Source organism: Nematolebias whitei, chromosome 15 (assembly GCF_014905685.2).
Source record: "Nematolebias whitei isolate Nwh7 chromosome 15, NemWhi1, whole genome shotgun sequence".
Lineage (NCBI taxonomy): Eukaryota > Metazoa > Chordata > Actinopteri > Cyprinodontiformes > Rivulidae > Nematolebias > Nematolebias whitei.
The window spans coordinates 19,454,064-19,470,900 of record NC_056512.1 but is presented as its reverse complement, the minus strand read 5'-3'; the positions used below and the strand labels follow the sequence as shown (position 1 = coordinate 19,470,900).

Here is a 16,837-nt window from a genome sequence, read left to right as displayed (position 1 = left end):
CGGCTACGAGATGTGTGATATTACTTTTATTGGCAATTGGCGTTACCATGGCGACATATTTCGCTAACGAAAATTACAAATTTCCCATAGGAAATGAATAGGAGAAAACTTTTCAAAGAAACTGAGTAACATGGGGAGCCATTTTGATTCAACATTAATGGAAGGCACCTATTATCACCTATTGTTATTATTAATGAGTAAAAATAATTAACATAAATTATTAATTATTTGTTTTAATAATTACACATAATAACATTAATAATTATTAATATTAATAATGTATATTTAATATTACTTATTAATATCAATATTATTATCAAATATATTAATAGTTTTTATAATCAATAAATCAATTATATATTAATAATTAACTATTAATATTATTAATTATTAATAATAGTTATCAATAATAATAATTTAATAATAAATAGGCAGTCCCTGTCAACGTTTCTCCAGGAACTTTCTAGTTTAAATATCCCATCATCTACAGTTCATAATATCAAAAGATTTTAGGAATCTGTAGAAATATCTGAGCTCAAAGAACTTGACTGATACGTCCTCATGGGTCCACTGCATTAAAATACAGTTCTGATTCTATTACATGGGCTCAGGAACACGTCCGCAGATTATTTATGTTTAACTCACATCATGAAGCAACTTATCCAGATTCTCCTGCAGTTCAAAGAAGTAGACGGAGGTGATGAGACCCTCACGGGATTTGGCCAGGCAGTCTCTGGACAGCTCAGCGATCTGGTGGTGGATGAAGCTGAGGACCCCGTCGGCCAGCGGGAGAACGTTCTCTGGAGAGAAAGCCTGGATGAACTCAGACAGCCTCTCCTCCATCTGCGCTGTGGCCTGAGCGACAGAGCAGAAGCAAAACAAGACGATGGAGAGCAGAAGGAAGACAGGAACAACGGTAATATGGGTGCTTCAACGTTCATACAGCTGCATGCGAGGGATTTTGAATATGCTGCTGGGTTGACTCACACGCTTCTATTAACACTTTTCTCCAAATACTGTAACTTTTCTTATAAGAAGCCCAAACAGCTTTTACCTCCAAAGAACTTCCTACAATTGGTAGTTTCCAACATCTTGATTTTTATCACCATAAAAGCTTTTAGCTCATTTCCTCTTCATGTATTTGTGATCGGATTAGAGAGAAATTAGCCTTTATTCAACTGTTCATTGCTGTGCAGGAAAATAAACTTGTTGTGTCTGACTGGGTGTAAGGGCGTAATACATGACATCAGAGGATATGGTATCATCAGGCTCTCGTTATGGTTTGGATGTCTGATATGAAATAAATACGTACACAAATCCCTGATTAGGGTTAAACCCAATCGGATTTTTTACTAAAAGAGGGAGCACATTTGAGTGTTTTTGTGTGTTACCTTTGGAAAGCGCTCTTTGTACACATGGTTCATCATCACTATCTCATTATCGTAGCAGGCTGAGGAGCGCCCCGGGCTGAAGGCAAAAACAGAAAACAAGCTTAAGCTTTGCTGCTGTGAGATTACGACGGGATTACGATGCGTCAGGTTTATCAACCAACGGGCAATTACCTAAAAAGGGGGATGACAGATTTGTGGGGGCTCCAAAACACGCTGCAAAAAAAATCAGCTTCACCACTTTAAATTCTTGTCCTTTGTGATAATAGATACCACAGCTTCAGTGACAGGCGTCAGCTGCTATCCCTTTTTGTTCTTTGAAAACTAAAATGTTACGTGCCGACTTCAACATGCCAAAAATAAAAATAAATATTGGTTTGGACCAGAGGTCTGAAACTTTTACAATCATTTTTGTCCTTTCACTCACTAAATAAAATGTGATCAGAACTGCCAGATTATCAACTGGTGGTCCAGGGGCTACTTCAAGTTTGTTGGTGGGACCTTTTCCAACAAGTAGGGGAGACATGAACATTTATTGATATTTTCACATTTTAAGGCTAAATAAATGACTAAATTCATGTAAAGAAGAAAAAGATATGTAGTTTTTTTTTAAACCAATTTTATAAAAATTTAAACTTTAAACTTTGCAGGTCTATGTTCACTTTTTTTTATTGTGGAAAATTGAATAAAGTATCCTACTTCGAAGAAAAAAATAATAAATTAAGTGAGTATAAACACTAGTCCAGTTTGCTGAATATCTAATAGAAAAGAAAAAAAAACATTTACTTTGACGTTGTTTTCTTTTCTTTAAATTCTTATTGTCATCAAATTGATTCAACATATTTCTTCTCAGCAACTTATCATAAAGGTATTCCAAAAAAATGATGGTGGATATGTGGAAAAGATCACACCATAAGACTAGAAGTCAGCATAAAGAAATGGCTAACAAATTACTAACATGATGTAGTCAACGTATTGTACTCTTTGGATTTGTACTATCATTTACATATTAGCAAATGAACAGAAAAAATGCTAAAATAAGCTTATTTCTGGTTGTTTGTATAAAAAGCAATAAAAAAAAAAATCAAAGTTTGAAAGAGCCATGCAGGGGGACCACCCTGTGGCCCCTGAGCTGCAGGTTGCAAACCCCTTTAGACTTTTAAAGTTCTCCAATTTACTCAAAACACTTTCCTGATAAACTTAAATACAACCCATGGATTGCTTCTTGTGGTACAAGTAGCTCATGAAGCTAAACTGAATGACCATACAAGATGTTTACGTTCTCATTTTAACTTATAGGAACTTTTTTAGTTTTAATAGTAATGCAGAGAGTGGTGAAGGCTGCACAGAATCTGATGGAGTCAGTCTCCCCACCATCACAGACATCTACACCTGTAGATGCAGGAAGAGGGCCACCTGCATCATGAAGGATCACACTCACCCAGCACACACACTTTTTTCCCCGCTCCCCTCAGGAAGGAGGTTGAGGAGCATTAAGTGTAGAACCACTAGACTGAGGAACAGCTTCTACCCTGAGGCTGTTAGACTCATGAATCTCTAACCAGAATAATCACTATAGAAAATCACATCATGTTGCTGCTGATCTGTTTCAATGTTGCTGCTGATCTGTTTCAATGCTGATGTGTTCATGCGTGCTCATCTGCTCACACAGACTCATGTTCGTGCTGCTGTTCAACGTAATGTTTTTAATGCTACTAGTGCTTAGTGTATTTTTAGTTGATGTTTATCTTAGTTCATATCTTTGATCTTATTACTGTTTTTCTTATACATTTTATTGTTGGATGTAACTGGGACCCTGTGTACATTATTTCGTTCCACCACATGTACCACATGAGGTGCGAATGACAAATAAAGAATCTCTGACTCTCTAATGAACAGGCCAAACACTGGCAACCAGACTCAACTACTACCACACATACTATGAATTTTCAACTCAGTCTCTGTGAATAAACCGAGTCAAAGTCCTTTGATTTGTTCAGGTTAAACAGCTTGAATCAGGTGAACTCTAATCAGTTGTAGATGTGCATTCAATGATTTAAATCTGTCTACAGGATTAAAATATTTTACAAACAGACAAGCACATTAAAATATGCTCACTTCATGGTGTGAGGCTCTAGTTAGTAAAAATAAGTCAAATGTTCACTAAACTCAGCATCATGAAACATAAACTTGTATTAAATTCACTCTTTAATACGGTTTGTTACAAAACCAGGAAAATAAAAAGAAAGAAATTAAACGCTAGAAAAGACCCAATCCTCTAAATCTACTTTGGAAAAGAGGATTTCTGGCAGCGGCCCACTGCTGATGCTGCTGACCTGAGGCTGCGGGAGCGCGGGCGCATGTGGGGGGAGCAGCGGCCCCCATCGTCGTCTGTGATGCTCTCGGTGCTGCCGAAGTGCTTGGACAGGAAGTGGAGCTCGTCCATGGTGGGCTGGGAGGGCAGCTGGTGCAGCCGCTCCTGAGAAGAGCTGGAGGACTGGAGCGAGACGGGGAGGACCAGGACGCACACATGGACGGAGAGGGGGGAACAGGAGGAGGAGGAAACATGAAAAAAAGAAAAGGAAAATATTACTGTCAGTAACATTTGAGGAAATGAGACTCAGAGACTGAGGTAGAATGAGCAAGGCTCTGACAGCTGTGTAATTACAGCATCCTGTGGAGCAGACTCCTCGACCCTCGTGTTTCTAGACACCGAATTGAAATGCTAATGAAGTCGTCCTACGAGTCGCAGGGCCACACTCATGAATCTGTCCATCAGCCCAAACTTTGTGTCACTGCTTGGTTTGAACCCATCAGAGCAAAGAGACCTGGACCTCGTCCAATTACGTGTCTAAGTGACAGATCAGTCCCTGAGTAATCACAGGTGACAGACTAATTGAAAATATTCAGACCAGAAAGTGGTGGATTGAAGCATGGAGACTCAATTTGTTGATTTCATGCCTAGATATATCTTTTGATTGCATCAATGTAGGTTTTTTCCCAGTCAGATCTGTTGTGTTTTGCATTGTCTTATCCTATAAAGTCTAACATTATCTGTCACATTCTGTTCTTTTCTGTTTATCTCTTAGCCGTATTCTCCAAAGAACCTAAAGAGGATGCAGGATGAGTCAGAGGCATAATGTGATTGCATTTCTTTGTTTTCTTTTACATTTTGTGGCACTTTACTGCTAAATCACATTCACAACCAAAGCACTGCAAATTAATGATAACTGTTAGAATATATATTTTTTGCTGTACAATATTTGTATACACTTTTTAACAAAAAAGTTTAAATTTTGTCATCTGGACCAGTTTCTTTAAGTGAGAAATGTTTTGCCCCCCCATCCAGAGGACTTAGTCAGTTTATGACCTGTCAACCAGATCTGCTGTGTTTCAAGACAACCTGCAAAACAGAGCACACCCATCCTAAACAAGCCAAACAATAAAAGCCTGCTTTTGAGATTCCAACAGGAGGTTGTCTTGAAACACAGCAGTGAAGGCTACCTATGGGACAGATCTGGTTGACAGGCCGTAGACTGACAAAGTCCCCTGGATGGTGGGGGGGGGGACCTTTCTCAATTAAAGAAACTGGTCCATATGACACAATTTAACCTTTTTTGTTGTTATCTACCTGGATTATTGAGCTTACAAATCTTTTTTTTTAAATATACACTTTTTAATTGTTGTACGATTAGTTTTACTTTGACCCCTGTTGCACCTCTGCCTATCTGTCTTGCGTTTCTATAGCACACTGTAATAATGCTCAGCATTTCTGATACTTTTAAACAGTGGTTCCCAATCCCCGGGTCACGGACCGGTCCATGGGTCAATTGGTACCGGGCCACACAGAAAGAATACATGACATACATTATTTCCCTTTTATTTAGTATCTGATTCTGAACCATGTTTTATTTTGGAAAATTACCCGACTCTTTCAATCACATCTGTCTATGACTCACTCTTGATGCAGCTCAAGATGTCTGCCTCGGCCACATGGCTCTTAAAAGGGCTGCTCCCACCAGTAACACGTAATCCATTATCGCAAATGACGGCAGTCTTAAAAGTATGTTTGAGACAACACCTCTACCGGTGCTCTGGATTAAAGTCATGGCAGAAAACCCTGAGATCGCCACAACAGCACTGAAAACCCTGTTGCCATTTCTGACATCCTATTTGTGTGAATCAGAGTTTTCTGCAGTGACAGCAACCAAAACAAAATACAAAATTACGGAGCAGACTGGACATAAGCAACATACTTTGGGTGTCATTGTCTCCCATTAACCCTAGATGGGACCGTCTCGTTGCAGAGGAACAAGCTCAGGGCTCCCACTGATAAAGTGTTATGGTGAGTTGTATTTTTCATGCACTTTGTATTTGTTTTTGTGGTGTGTCTTATGTTGAAGGTATGTTTAACCTCTACTATCATGACCGGAGAGTGTGGGGCTGAGAGGCGTTACTCATGTTACGATGTTGGCGCGATGTTACGAGGACGCTGCTAATAAAGTTGCATACACAGTGGATTCACATTTATTATTATATTTAGAAAACACCAGTTTTATGCCAATCGTATCATTTTATTTTGTTCTATTTATCCACCACATCTTAAAGGCCGATCCGTGAAAATATTGTCTGACATTAAATCGGTCTGTGGCGCAAAAAAGGTTGGCGGCCACTGCTCTAAAATACGTAATGTAACCTAGCTAATGACAAATTGCTAAAGATTTATGGTCATGCTGAAAAGTTCTGTAACATGCACGTAGCAACTTTAAAATGTCTTGTGTAGCTCACACACATGCCACAATAACAAAGTCACAGAGCAGTGGCTCAACAATCTCATGCTACGCTATGCTAACGCTCTGTCTGCACTGTCACAGTACTGTGGTGTACTTGTGATACTTTTATACATACTTAATAGACGTTACCATAATTTGGGTTTACCATCTGTTTCATTAGAACTTTGTATTAGTTGTGTATTTCTTTGTGTGCATAGTATATGTGATCCCATCACATAAAATCAGGAATGTAATCAGTGCTTAATTTGAGCCGGATCCTGTCGGAACAAGATCCGGGAACTCTTTCATTTTGACCGGGTGCGTTCTGGCAACTCAAATCTCCACCCCTAAAAGTCCAGTCATCATGCATTTTTATTTTGATTATTTATTAAAAATACAAAGAGAGGAGACGTTGCCCAGTCCACGGAGTGGATATTACAGCTGCAGCAGGCGCACCAGCTCGTGCACACGCTCCTGCCCAGCAGAGACGCTGACAGCATGACCCGCGGGGATGAAGTGTCTTCCTCAATATGGCAAGCCAAGTGGCCCACTAATAGCCAGACATGTGGTAAAAGTGGCTATTAATGGACCATTTGGCTTGCCATACCTTACGTACAGGAGCATCTCTAGATAGATCGAGTGCGCACAACTGCTGATGTGAACTCACACATACGTTTCAGACATAAATAAAAAAGCTTAGCTACAGTAACAACCTGTTGTTGCTCTCCAAAATAGTTGTTGAATCAAGTGTTTACAAATGTAGGTAAACGTAGATGTTTAACAACTCGTTAAAATAAGCTTCACCAAAATGCAGGACATAGTATCTACTTTATTCAAGAATTTAAGGGGGAGGAAGACCTACAAGCTTCCTCCACTTCCCCCGCTCCCCGCCACCCCACCCCACCCACCCCACCCCGCCCACTATTTGCGTTCCGGCATTGATCACTTTACAAATGAAGCCCTGGATGTGTCAGATTTGGTCAAACTAAACTGAGCACATTTTCAGATTCCTGGCTTCTTAAAGCTACATTTTCCTATAGAGACATGGCTTAATTTGTCTGATCGGAATAACTCCTGGAAAATTGCTCTGAATCACATTTTTAGTGTATTCTATTCACCTCAAACCATATTTGGATATCAAGATTTTCCTGCTGGTTTTGAAAATAGTTTCACCAGCACCTGGGAAAAGTAGTGAGAATCGAAGTCTTTTCTGGCTAAAATTATATTTGTTGGTACTGCTCTGAAAAGTGCTTTAAAACACAAATGTTTAGACCCACATAATTTATTTCTGAATATCCCAACATAAGTGGCACAATATAAAACAGTGAGACAATCATGGGGATTTATTTGTGTGAAAATCACTGAGTTATCACTTTATAACAGGGCTTCATTTAGTCAGAACATTAAAAACACTCATGTGTTCTGTCAAAGTTATTAATGGTGTCTGGCTACATTTAGCTTCTAGTTAACAGACTAGAAAACACCAAGTGCTCTATTTCGTCCCATCCTCTCTTTTCTGTTTTTCATGCTCTCCCAGCCTGAAATTCATCATTTTCACCTCTCTCCTCCTGCTTTCATGGATCAAACTCTCCCGATGACAGATGGAGACACGAGCCAAGCCTCATAACTTACTCACCCTTGATGGGGCGTGAAAAAGATGTGTTGAGCTTGAAATAAAGTTTAAATTTATAACCAAGAAGCACAGTGACGATGGGATGAGAGGAGCACCATACTCTTTGATTTGTTAGCTACTTTGACTATCTAGCTGATTCTCTAAAAAAAAAAAAGATTCATGTTACTGAGATGGTGAATCTGCTAATCTGATACTTTAGAATAGTTGAGATTATAGAAAGTAAGACTGTCCTCATCATTTAACTTTCTAGTATCTCTGCATTACAGATTTTACTATTTGCTACTGCCTTTGAGACAAACGATTGAAACTCCAGTTGACGGGGGAGAGGGCAGGCCCCGGAGGCCATCTTAGCACCAGCAAACTGTTTTTTCTATGGAGTATGCGGTTTTGTGGGAACCAGTTTGTTTGGTGGCTCCTCAGATTGAAGAAGTCCTTTGGATTCATTCAACCTTTATTTAGACAGGTAAATCCCATTGAGCCTCGAGGACTCTTTTACAAGAGAGGATGAAGGCTGGAACGTCTCAGCAAAAAAAGAAACCGTCCAGATGACCTGAATGAACGTTGCTGGATTATTACCTGGATTATTGAGCATGAACTTTGGTATCCAGTCTGAATAAAAACTTTTGTTTTCCCTCTCAGTTTTTCCCTTTCGCAGACAGCCATGCCAGTTTTGTTCACTTTGCCATTTACCTCCACAGAGTGACTTCTCTTTGCAGAGGGACAAGAAACTGCTGCGGGAAATTAACATAAAGGCTAAAAAAGCTGCTCCGCTTAAAATCAACTTCTATAAATGCGAGCTTATCAATCTACTGAAATGTAACTGATCCAGGTCTAGACATGACTTCATTTGGGTTTGAATCTTGATTGGGGTCTGCCATTTAGGGACGTCTCCTCAACATGGATATATAACTATTTTTAACCTGTTATGATAACACAGTTAATTCTTAACACGATTGTTGCAGCACTGCTGTGTAAAGTTGTTAGTTGTAGTTTCACCTGGTTATTATATCGACTCCTGATTCAAATCAAGCTCTCAACCTGCAAAACGACACTCAGTGGAACAAACCGGATTCCAAAAAAGTTGGGACACTAAACAAATTGTGAATAAAAACTGAATGCAATGATGTGGAGGTGCCAACATCTAATATTTTATTCAGAATAGAACACAAATCACAGATCAAAAGTTTAAACTGAGAGAATGTATCATTTTAAGGGAAAAATCTGTGGTTTCCAAATTTCATGGCGTCAACAAATCCCCAAAAAGTTGGGACAAGTCCATTTTTACCACTGTGTGGCATCCCCCCTTCTTCTTACAACACTCAACAGACGTCTGGGGACAGAGGAGACCAGTTTCTCAAGTTTAGAAATAGGAATGCTCTCCCATTCATGTCTAATACAGGCCTCTAACTGTTCAATCGTTTTGGGCCTTCTTTGTCGCACCTTCCTCTTTATGATGCGCCGCGCCAAATGTTCTCTATAGGTGAAAGATCTGGACTGCAGGCTGGCCATTTCAGTACCCGGATCCTTCTCCTACGTAGCCATGATGTTGTGATTGCTGCAGAATGTGGTCTGGCATTATCGTGTTGAAAAATGCAGGGTCTTCCCTGAAAGAGATGATGTCTAGATGGGAGCATATGTTGTTCTAGAACCTGAACATAGTTCTCTGCATTAATGGTGCCTTTCCAGACATGCAAGCTGCCCATGCCACAAGCGCTCATGCAACCCCATACCATCAGTGATGCAGGCTTCTGAACGGAGCGTTGATAACAACTTGGGCTATCCTTGTCCTCTCTGGTCCGGATGACATGGCGTCCCAGTGTTCCATAAAGAACTTCAAAATGTGACTCATCTGACCACAGAACAGTCTTCCATTTTGCCACACTCCATTTTAAATGACCCCTGGTCCAGTGCAAACGTCTGAGCTTGTGGAGCTTAGAAATGGCTTCCTCTTTGCACTGTAGAGTTTCAGCTGGCAACGGCGGATGGCACGGTAGATTGTGTTCACTGACAATGCTTTCTGGAAGTATTCCTGAGCCCATTCTGTTATTTCCTTGACAGTGGCATTCCTGTTTGAGGTGCAGTGACGTTTAAGGGCCCGGAGATCACAAGCATCCAGTAGAGTTTTACGGCCTTGACCCTTACACACAGCGATTGTTCCAGATTCTCTGAATCTTTTGATGATGTTATGCACGGTTGATGATGATAACTTAAAAGTCTTTGCTATTGTACGCTGGGTAACACCAGTCTGGTATTGCTGCACTATCTTTCTGCGCAACAATGGTGGAATTGGTGATCCTCTTACCATCTTGGCTTCTGAGAGACACTGACACTCTGAGAAGCTCTTTTTACACCCAATCATGTTGTCAACTGACCTAATTTGTGTTAATTGGTCTTCCAGCTGTTCGTTATATGCTCAATTTCCTTTTATCAGCCACTTATTGCTACTTGTCCCAACTTTTTTGGGATTTGTTGACACTGTGAAATTTTGAATCAACATATTTTTCCTTTAAAATGTTACATTAACTCAGATTAAACTTTTGATCTGTCATCTATGTTATATTCCGAATAAAATATTGACATTTGCCATCTCCACATCATTGCATTCAGTTTTTATTCACAATTTGTTTAGTGTCCCAACTTTTTTGGAATCCGGTTTGTATAAACACTCATGATGAGGCAAGGATTATAATGTTTAATGTGAAGGAGAAGTTGTTACCGTTGAGCTGGGAGTGTTGGTGCCATATCCAGAAGAGGGCAGAGATGCTAAGGACCACCGCCTCCCATCCGCCCTGCAGGGAACACAAACCTCACATCTGTTAAAACTGAATGCCAAAATCTAGATTGTGTAATATTTAATAGAAGGAAAACACTTTCCTGACATGATAAATACCACTCTTAAGGCTAACCTTTTGTTGCTTTATAAAAATATCTAGCACACAAACTTATAGTGCGTCCAGTTTGTGATCCTCAGAGATGAGCACGGACGACTCATTTGGTCTGGTTGTGTTTGCTCCGTCGCACCGTGACGGACAGGCAGACAGATCTGATAAACGAGGAAGAAGGACTCACAGGAGCGCTGGGCTTCTAGAGCCGCCACAGATACAGCATCACGTCTGACTGAGGAGGTAAACAACAGTCTAACTGGGCTTCTTCACATCCATCTCTGTCCCCACAATGCGAGTCACACATATATTACAGCTGTATGGTGTAATAGTCTCTTAAATGCTGTATTTCTGTAAAGTCTTCATTATTATTTATTACCCATGCACTTTTGTGTTACAAAGAACAATTAATTGAAATAAACATCAAACTAAGCAGGAAAGCTTAGAGATGTTTCCCTACGTTCTCTGGTGAACACTCCACTAAATGCTGCTATAATGACTGAATCTTTAGATTAGAACACGTCACAGTTCTCGGGCACTCAAACCAAGTCTACATGCAGCATTTATATTATAAGAAAACTTTCATTCAGGACCTGCCTGAAACATAAAGCAACACTTCAGATCTTTCAAAGTTGGGTTTTGGAATGGTTTATACATTTAATACACTACCAGTTGTAGTTTTCTCTTTGAATGATTGAGTTTACATAAATCGGACCATCCCTACAGCCGGACCCACTCTACATGAATTGGAGCTCAAAGGCCAACATTCAAAAAACAGTACATTTTAATGTTCTTGTTTATTTCTTAATTATTATTTTACAGATGTTTATGTCCATACCTAGTAACAGTTGGCAAAGATGCTCAAGTGTCATCTGCATAAAACGATAGTAGTGAGTCTTGTTTTTAGAAACACAAACATAAATGATGTTGGGAACTCTGAAGCCTTTTAAATCAGAGTTAGCTAAATCTGCTTAGTGAGTTTTGAGTCTGGAGTCGTTATAGATGGCAGCGATTCACTTTGGCCTTGGCTGCTATTCAGTCTAGCATTTAGCTCATCAGTCCAGTCAGAGTTAAACTCTATTTCTCCAAACTTATGCATACAACAGGTAAGATATTAATTGTTAAATTTTATGCAGAGCCCTGTTCGAAAATATGAGAAGTTTCCCTTTAAGGCATTCATTAACAGATCTGATGGTTTCTATGTACTGTAAATGATAGCTTGTTTGAAGTGAGCTGACTCATACATTTTAATTCACACCAACAAGAATGGGTTAAAAAAATACAGTGTTTCATATTATAAACTGTCCACTGTAAAAAACTTGGAAAAAAGCAACATACACGTGGACACAGGAGCAATAAATCACTAATCTTATAATTTACCATAAGCCATGGCTGTGTGGATCTGTTCCCTGTTAGAAACAAGAGTAGTAGTGAAGACATCAAATGAAACCTTGTCAAGTCATTTTAAGTCATCAGGTGTTTGATTGGGTCATGGTCACAGATCTGTACCTGTCAGTCAATTTGCTTTTGGGATTTGAGCTGGTTGTTGCCATCGTGGTGAAATAGATACTGTAGACGCACACTATATTTATGCTTTAGCATCGCAGTTCCTCTCAATAGATGTGACTTAACCAAAAGTTCACAGAAGTATCTGGATGGTGAAAAACTTTATTATGCGTCATTATTTAAATTGATGTGAATGAAGCAGAAATATTAACACTTTGAACGTGCACAGAGCTCAGTATGAACAGATGTACAGACGTGTACACACACAGCCTTCTTGTCTTCTCATTACAGCTCCTGTGAGTAAACACACAGGAGCTGTGAATGTAATTAGGTGGCCTGTCATACACGGTACATGAGTCGGCCTGTAAACACCTGCGAGGCTCTCCAGAACAACAGACCTCTTACCCTGTGGCACTAGCTTTATCTCTCTCTGTTCTCCCTCCATCCAAAACATAAGAAGGGCCACATGTGGTCCTTGGACAATCACAGTCTGGCCCTCGATATCCTCTGATAAAAATAAAACAATGTGAAATACATATCTGAAAACCAAGATTTTAGTAAAAACCAATGTTCCCGGAAGAAGCCACATCACATGCAACATAACAATGCCATCAAACATGCAACAATGGTTAGAAACATGCTGTCATGCGTTAAATAATAAGCATTTCTGTGCATATTTTTGCAGATGTTGTGTATGACAGATGCAGGTAGTAGACAATGCCTTTGTTTCAGTTCAGTTTTTGGCCCTTTAATCCCACCAAATACATCAAATTGTTGTTCTTTACTTGACGATTACCCAGCTTCTTTTTATTTTATTTTTTTGCTCTTCCCATCTCTCACGCCACAACACTTTTACTCATGCAGAGAAGTATTGTAAAGCAGCAACCTTCTGGAGGAGGCGAAGGAGAAGTGTGCAGGGTTGCTTGGGGAGAAGTTTCGGGGGCTGTCCAGGGGGCTGCTTCCTGCCAGAATAATAAGACAAGCACGGCCATGAGACACATCAGAAGTGAGAGCAGGTCACAGCCGTTCCACAAAAGCAACAAAGCCTTTTAGTTCTGTGATTCACTAGGACAAACCTTTAGATAGTAACATTTTTTCTTATGATTTTGGTTCTTTTATTGATGTTTACAGTCTATTATTGTAGACTGTAACCTGGATAAAACATGTGTAACTAGTGTTGGCAGGTCAGTGCCCCAGAAATTCAAAACATGGGCTTGAACTGGTCTTTGTTGAAGCCAGTTTGAGCCCAGTCTCCTTCTTTAATCCCTATCAGAGCCATGCCAAACTAAGCCTGAAGTTACAAAACACCAAAACCCTTTTCTTTGCTTCTTCCCCACACCCCGCATTTGTTGTTGTTGATGTTTTGGCCAGCCACAACTCTTTTACACATTTTATCATTAAAATCAACACAAGCTTAAGCACAGACGTTGATCTGTTGCTGGTTTTCTTTGAAAGTGAGGGAACAGTTTGTGTCTCTTTTAAGGCCAGGTGCTATAAAAAATTGCTATAAAAAATGAAAACGAGATTAAAGATGTACGAAGAACTAATTATAATTAGCCATTCAGAGGAGATTATATCCAGACTTGGATGGAGGAGGTAATTTTGTGGCGGTCCTGCAGGTTGCCTGGCAACCCGAGGGTAAAAAAACAACTAAACTCTTGCCTCAAAAATCCCATGGTAAAGCCACGGTATGTCCCTGTTATTTTAGATTATCACACAGATTAAACAATCACAATATGAAGCCTTAACGGGATAGTTCAGTTGTTTTTTGAGTGGGTTTCACTGTAAAGATGATTCACTTTTAACATCTCATAAACAACTCTTTAAACAGCCTCAACGTGGAGAAACAAAGTTTTAATTTGATCAGAGTGACGAGCGTATAGCTAAAACCAAAATGGATTGGAGTTTTTCAGTTCAGTTCAGTTTACTTATACAACCCCAATTCACAACACGCGTCATCTAATGGCACTGTAGAAAAATATTCACATACTTTATAAAATACCAATTAGTCAAAGTTATCTACACATTGTTGCAACCTCCCGTCCTGAGCAGCACACTGGTGACAGTGGAAAACAGAAAAGTAATTGTTGTTGGAAACAGGTTTAAAATGGCTCCTAGTCGCTGATAGCTCATCAGAATCAAACTATACTTTTCCAAACTGAGGCTGTTCAAAGAGCTATCTACAACAAGTAAGATATATCTGTTTATATCTATTTTACATCTTTCTTCAAAAGATCTGCACTGTCCCTTATGATATGCTGTTAAGTGTTTTTCCCTCTTTCTCTTGCCTTAAGTCAAAAATCCTATCACCCAAAGTAAAAAATAATTTGATCTAGTTGCATTTAGTTTTATCCACAGAAAAAACTGACCAGAACATACTTTTTAGTTTGTTGTTGTGCAACAGAAACGTAATTTACAATCCTGTGGTTTCAAATGAAGGAATAAAGTTTTTGTTCTATAAACGGGACCATAGCGAGACATGGGAGATGTAAAAAAAGTATGATTTTACAACAAGTCAGTGCGTACCAAGGTATCCAGGGAGGGGCAGGGGGGAGTGAGGGCGAGGCAGCGTGGGAGATGTGGTCGTCAGGATCAGACTTTTCCTGTTGCTCGTGCGACAACTGCAGAGAAGACCACGGAGAGATCGTAAGCATGAGCGCATCCATCTTTATATCTGTGTCAGTGTGCATGAATGGAGCTGTGTGCACGGAGCGGCTGGCACGTGCAAGCGGGTGGCTTGCTGTGAAAGAACCACAGTGATAAAGGGAATTCAATTTCCTTAGTCATCCATCCCTGCCTGGGTCCCTGTGAGCTCAGATAAGAATGAGAGAGTGAGGGAGAAAGGCCTGAGTTGAGAATCATGGTGCAGAAACATCTAGTTTTCCATGCTCTCAGGTAATCATGGTGGGTCGTCCAGACTGAGTTATTTCCAATCTATTCGTTGACTTCAGACATTCATACAGAATCTGACTCACACTTTTAGGAAGAGAAGCTTTCTGCATTCATGAGCTCCTCTTAATTTGTCAGAAAAACATGATGCAGAAGTGTCATAAACATAAAACTGATTTTCTGCTGCATTTGTTTGGGTGAGAAAAACATTTTCCAAAGGGAAGTTTATTAAAAACTTTGTTTATGGACATGAGATATGTAGTATGTCGGGACAGCTTTGCTGTGGACACACTACTTAATTATTTATTCTTAAAGCTAGTTCAAGCACAAAGAATGTTAATTGTTTAATTAACAACGGATTCTTTCTTTTTCGAGTTAAATTTCTGCCATGTGACCAAGATAACTTGAGAGTGGAGTGTACAATTAGTGACATGAGATGCCATTTATCTTTGACCCATCAGAATAAATGCGGTCATTTATTTAACAGAATCAAAATTTAACATCAAAACATGTACACTTGATTTGCGGATCTGTTTCTGATCAATAAACTTAACAAGTTCAAACAAATAACAAGACAGCAGAGGATTACTGATGGAGAATAATTCATCTCTGAAGGCATTTAGCTTGATTTACTGGCGTTTACAGAGAAGGAGTAAATAAGTTTTAAAGAGGAGGATTTAGATGGAGGAAGGACAATGTGTTGACCAGGAATGGCACCCTTCCTCCGACCCCAGCTCAGCCCTCGGTACACTCAGTGCGTGACGACTCGTTACCTTTGCAGAAGATAAATCAGCTCTGGTACAGAGGTCCATTTCACGCTTCTTTCAGCGTCTCCGGTCAGAGTGGCTGGGAATCGTCAGAAGTCGTGACGAAGTACTACTTCCTTAGAAGGAATCTTCATAAGAAGTTGTAGGGCGTTACACCCGGGTGAGTTCACAGCGAGGCGTGCTGTGACTCCGCTGGAATGGACGGACCCTTTGCACATGGTCCAATTCCGCTATTAGAGTAGAGACGGTCAGACCCCAGCCTCCATTAAGAACTGAAAGTTCCAGTAAGACTCGCCGTAAGACAGTCTTCCAGTAAAACTGAGTCTCATCTTAGACTGAAAGTTCCAGGAAGACTTGTAAGACTGAATAGTTCCAAGAAGTGTTGACTTTTAAAGGGTATCCACTTCCTGTTATTTGGTACTTCCTGATTGGTTAACACAACCAGCAGGGGTGGAGTTTTAGTGATGTCAGAGGGTTATTAGGAGTCGCAGACAGCAGAAATGTTTTTAAGAACGGTTAGTACAGACAGGAAAATATTTTGAAGAAGTGAGAGGCGCCAGTTTCTTATTTACTGTCTGAGAGTTTTAAAACAAGACACTTCGTTCTCATAACTTGTTCTCTGACTTTTGACCGACATCAAATCCACTCCTCATTCAGACAGAAGATGAAAATGCACACTTACTTCGTAAATAGACATTTAACTTGTATGATATAAGTCTAATGAGGTTTAAAAATCATTAATACTGTTTCACAGTTGATTTAAATGAGTGGTTTACTTCAACATTAGAAATGGTATGAACTGACCACACTTTTGATTATCAAGATATTGTAAAATAGTAATGATAATATAAAATAATATAAACAAGAAGAGTTTTCTTTCAATTGATTAATTCAGGATACAATTAAATAGTCTCTTGATGAGATAATATGTATTTCTGGATTCAAATCAATGAAATAACAGTTCCTGTCTCCTGAAGGTCTTCAGAGACAGATTGATGTC

At 39.6% G+C, this 16,837-nt stretch overlaps 1 protein-coding gene across 1 annotated transcript in view; it reads right to left on the bottom strand.

Moving 5' to 3' along the window:
* LOC119421067 (microtubule-associated serine/threonine-protein kinase 1) overlaps positions 1 to 16,837 on the bottom strand; it is an 87,955-nt gene that overhangs the window by 33,684 nt on the left and 37,434 nt on the right. Inside the window, exons 3-8 of the mRNA XM_037688470.1 lie at positions 14,708 to 14,802; positions 13,068 to 13,143; positions 10,510 to 10,582; positions 3,725 to 3,885; positions 1,392 to 1,467; positions 646 to 855 (exon numbers count right to left, since the gene is read on the bottom strand). Coding sequence (XP_037544398.1) covers positions 646 to 855; positions 1,392 to 1,467; positions 3,725 to 3,885; positions 10,510 to 10,582; positions 13,068 to 13,143; positions 14,708 to 14,802 — 691 coding nt within the window. The remainder of the gene's footprint in view (positions 1 to 645; positions 856 to 1,391; positions 1,468 to 3,724; positions 3,886 to 10,509; positions 10,583 to 13,067; positions 13,144 to 14,707; positions 14,803 to 16,837) is intronic.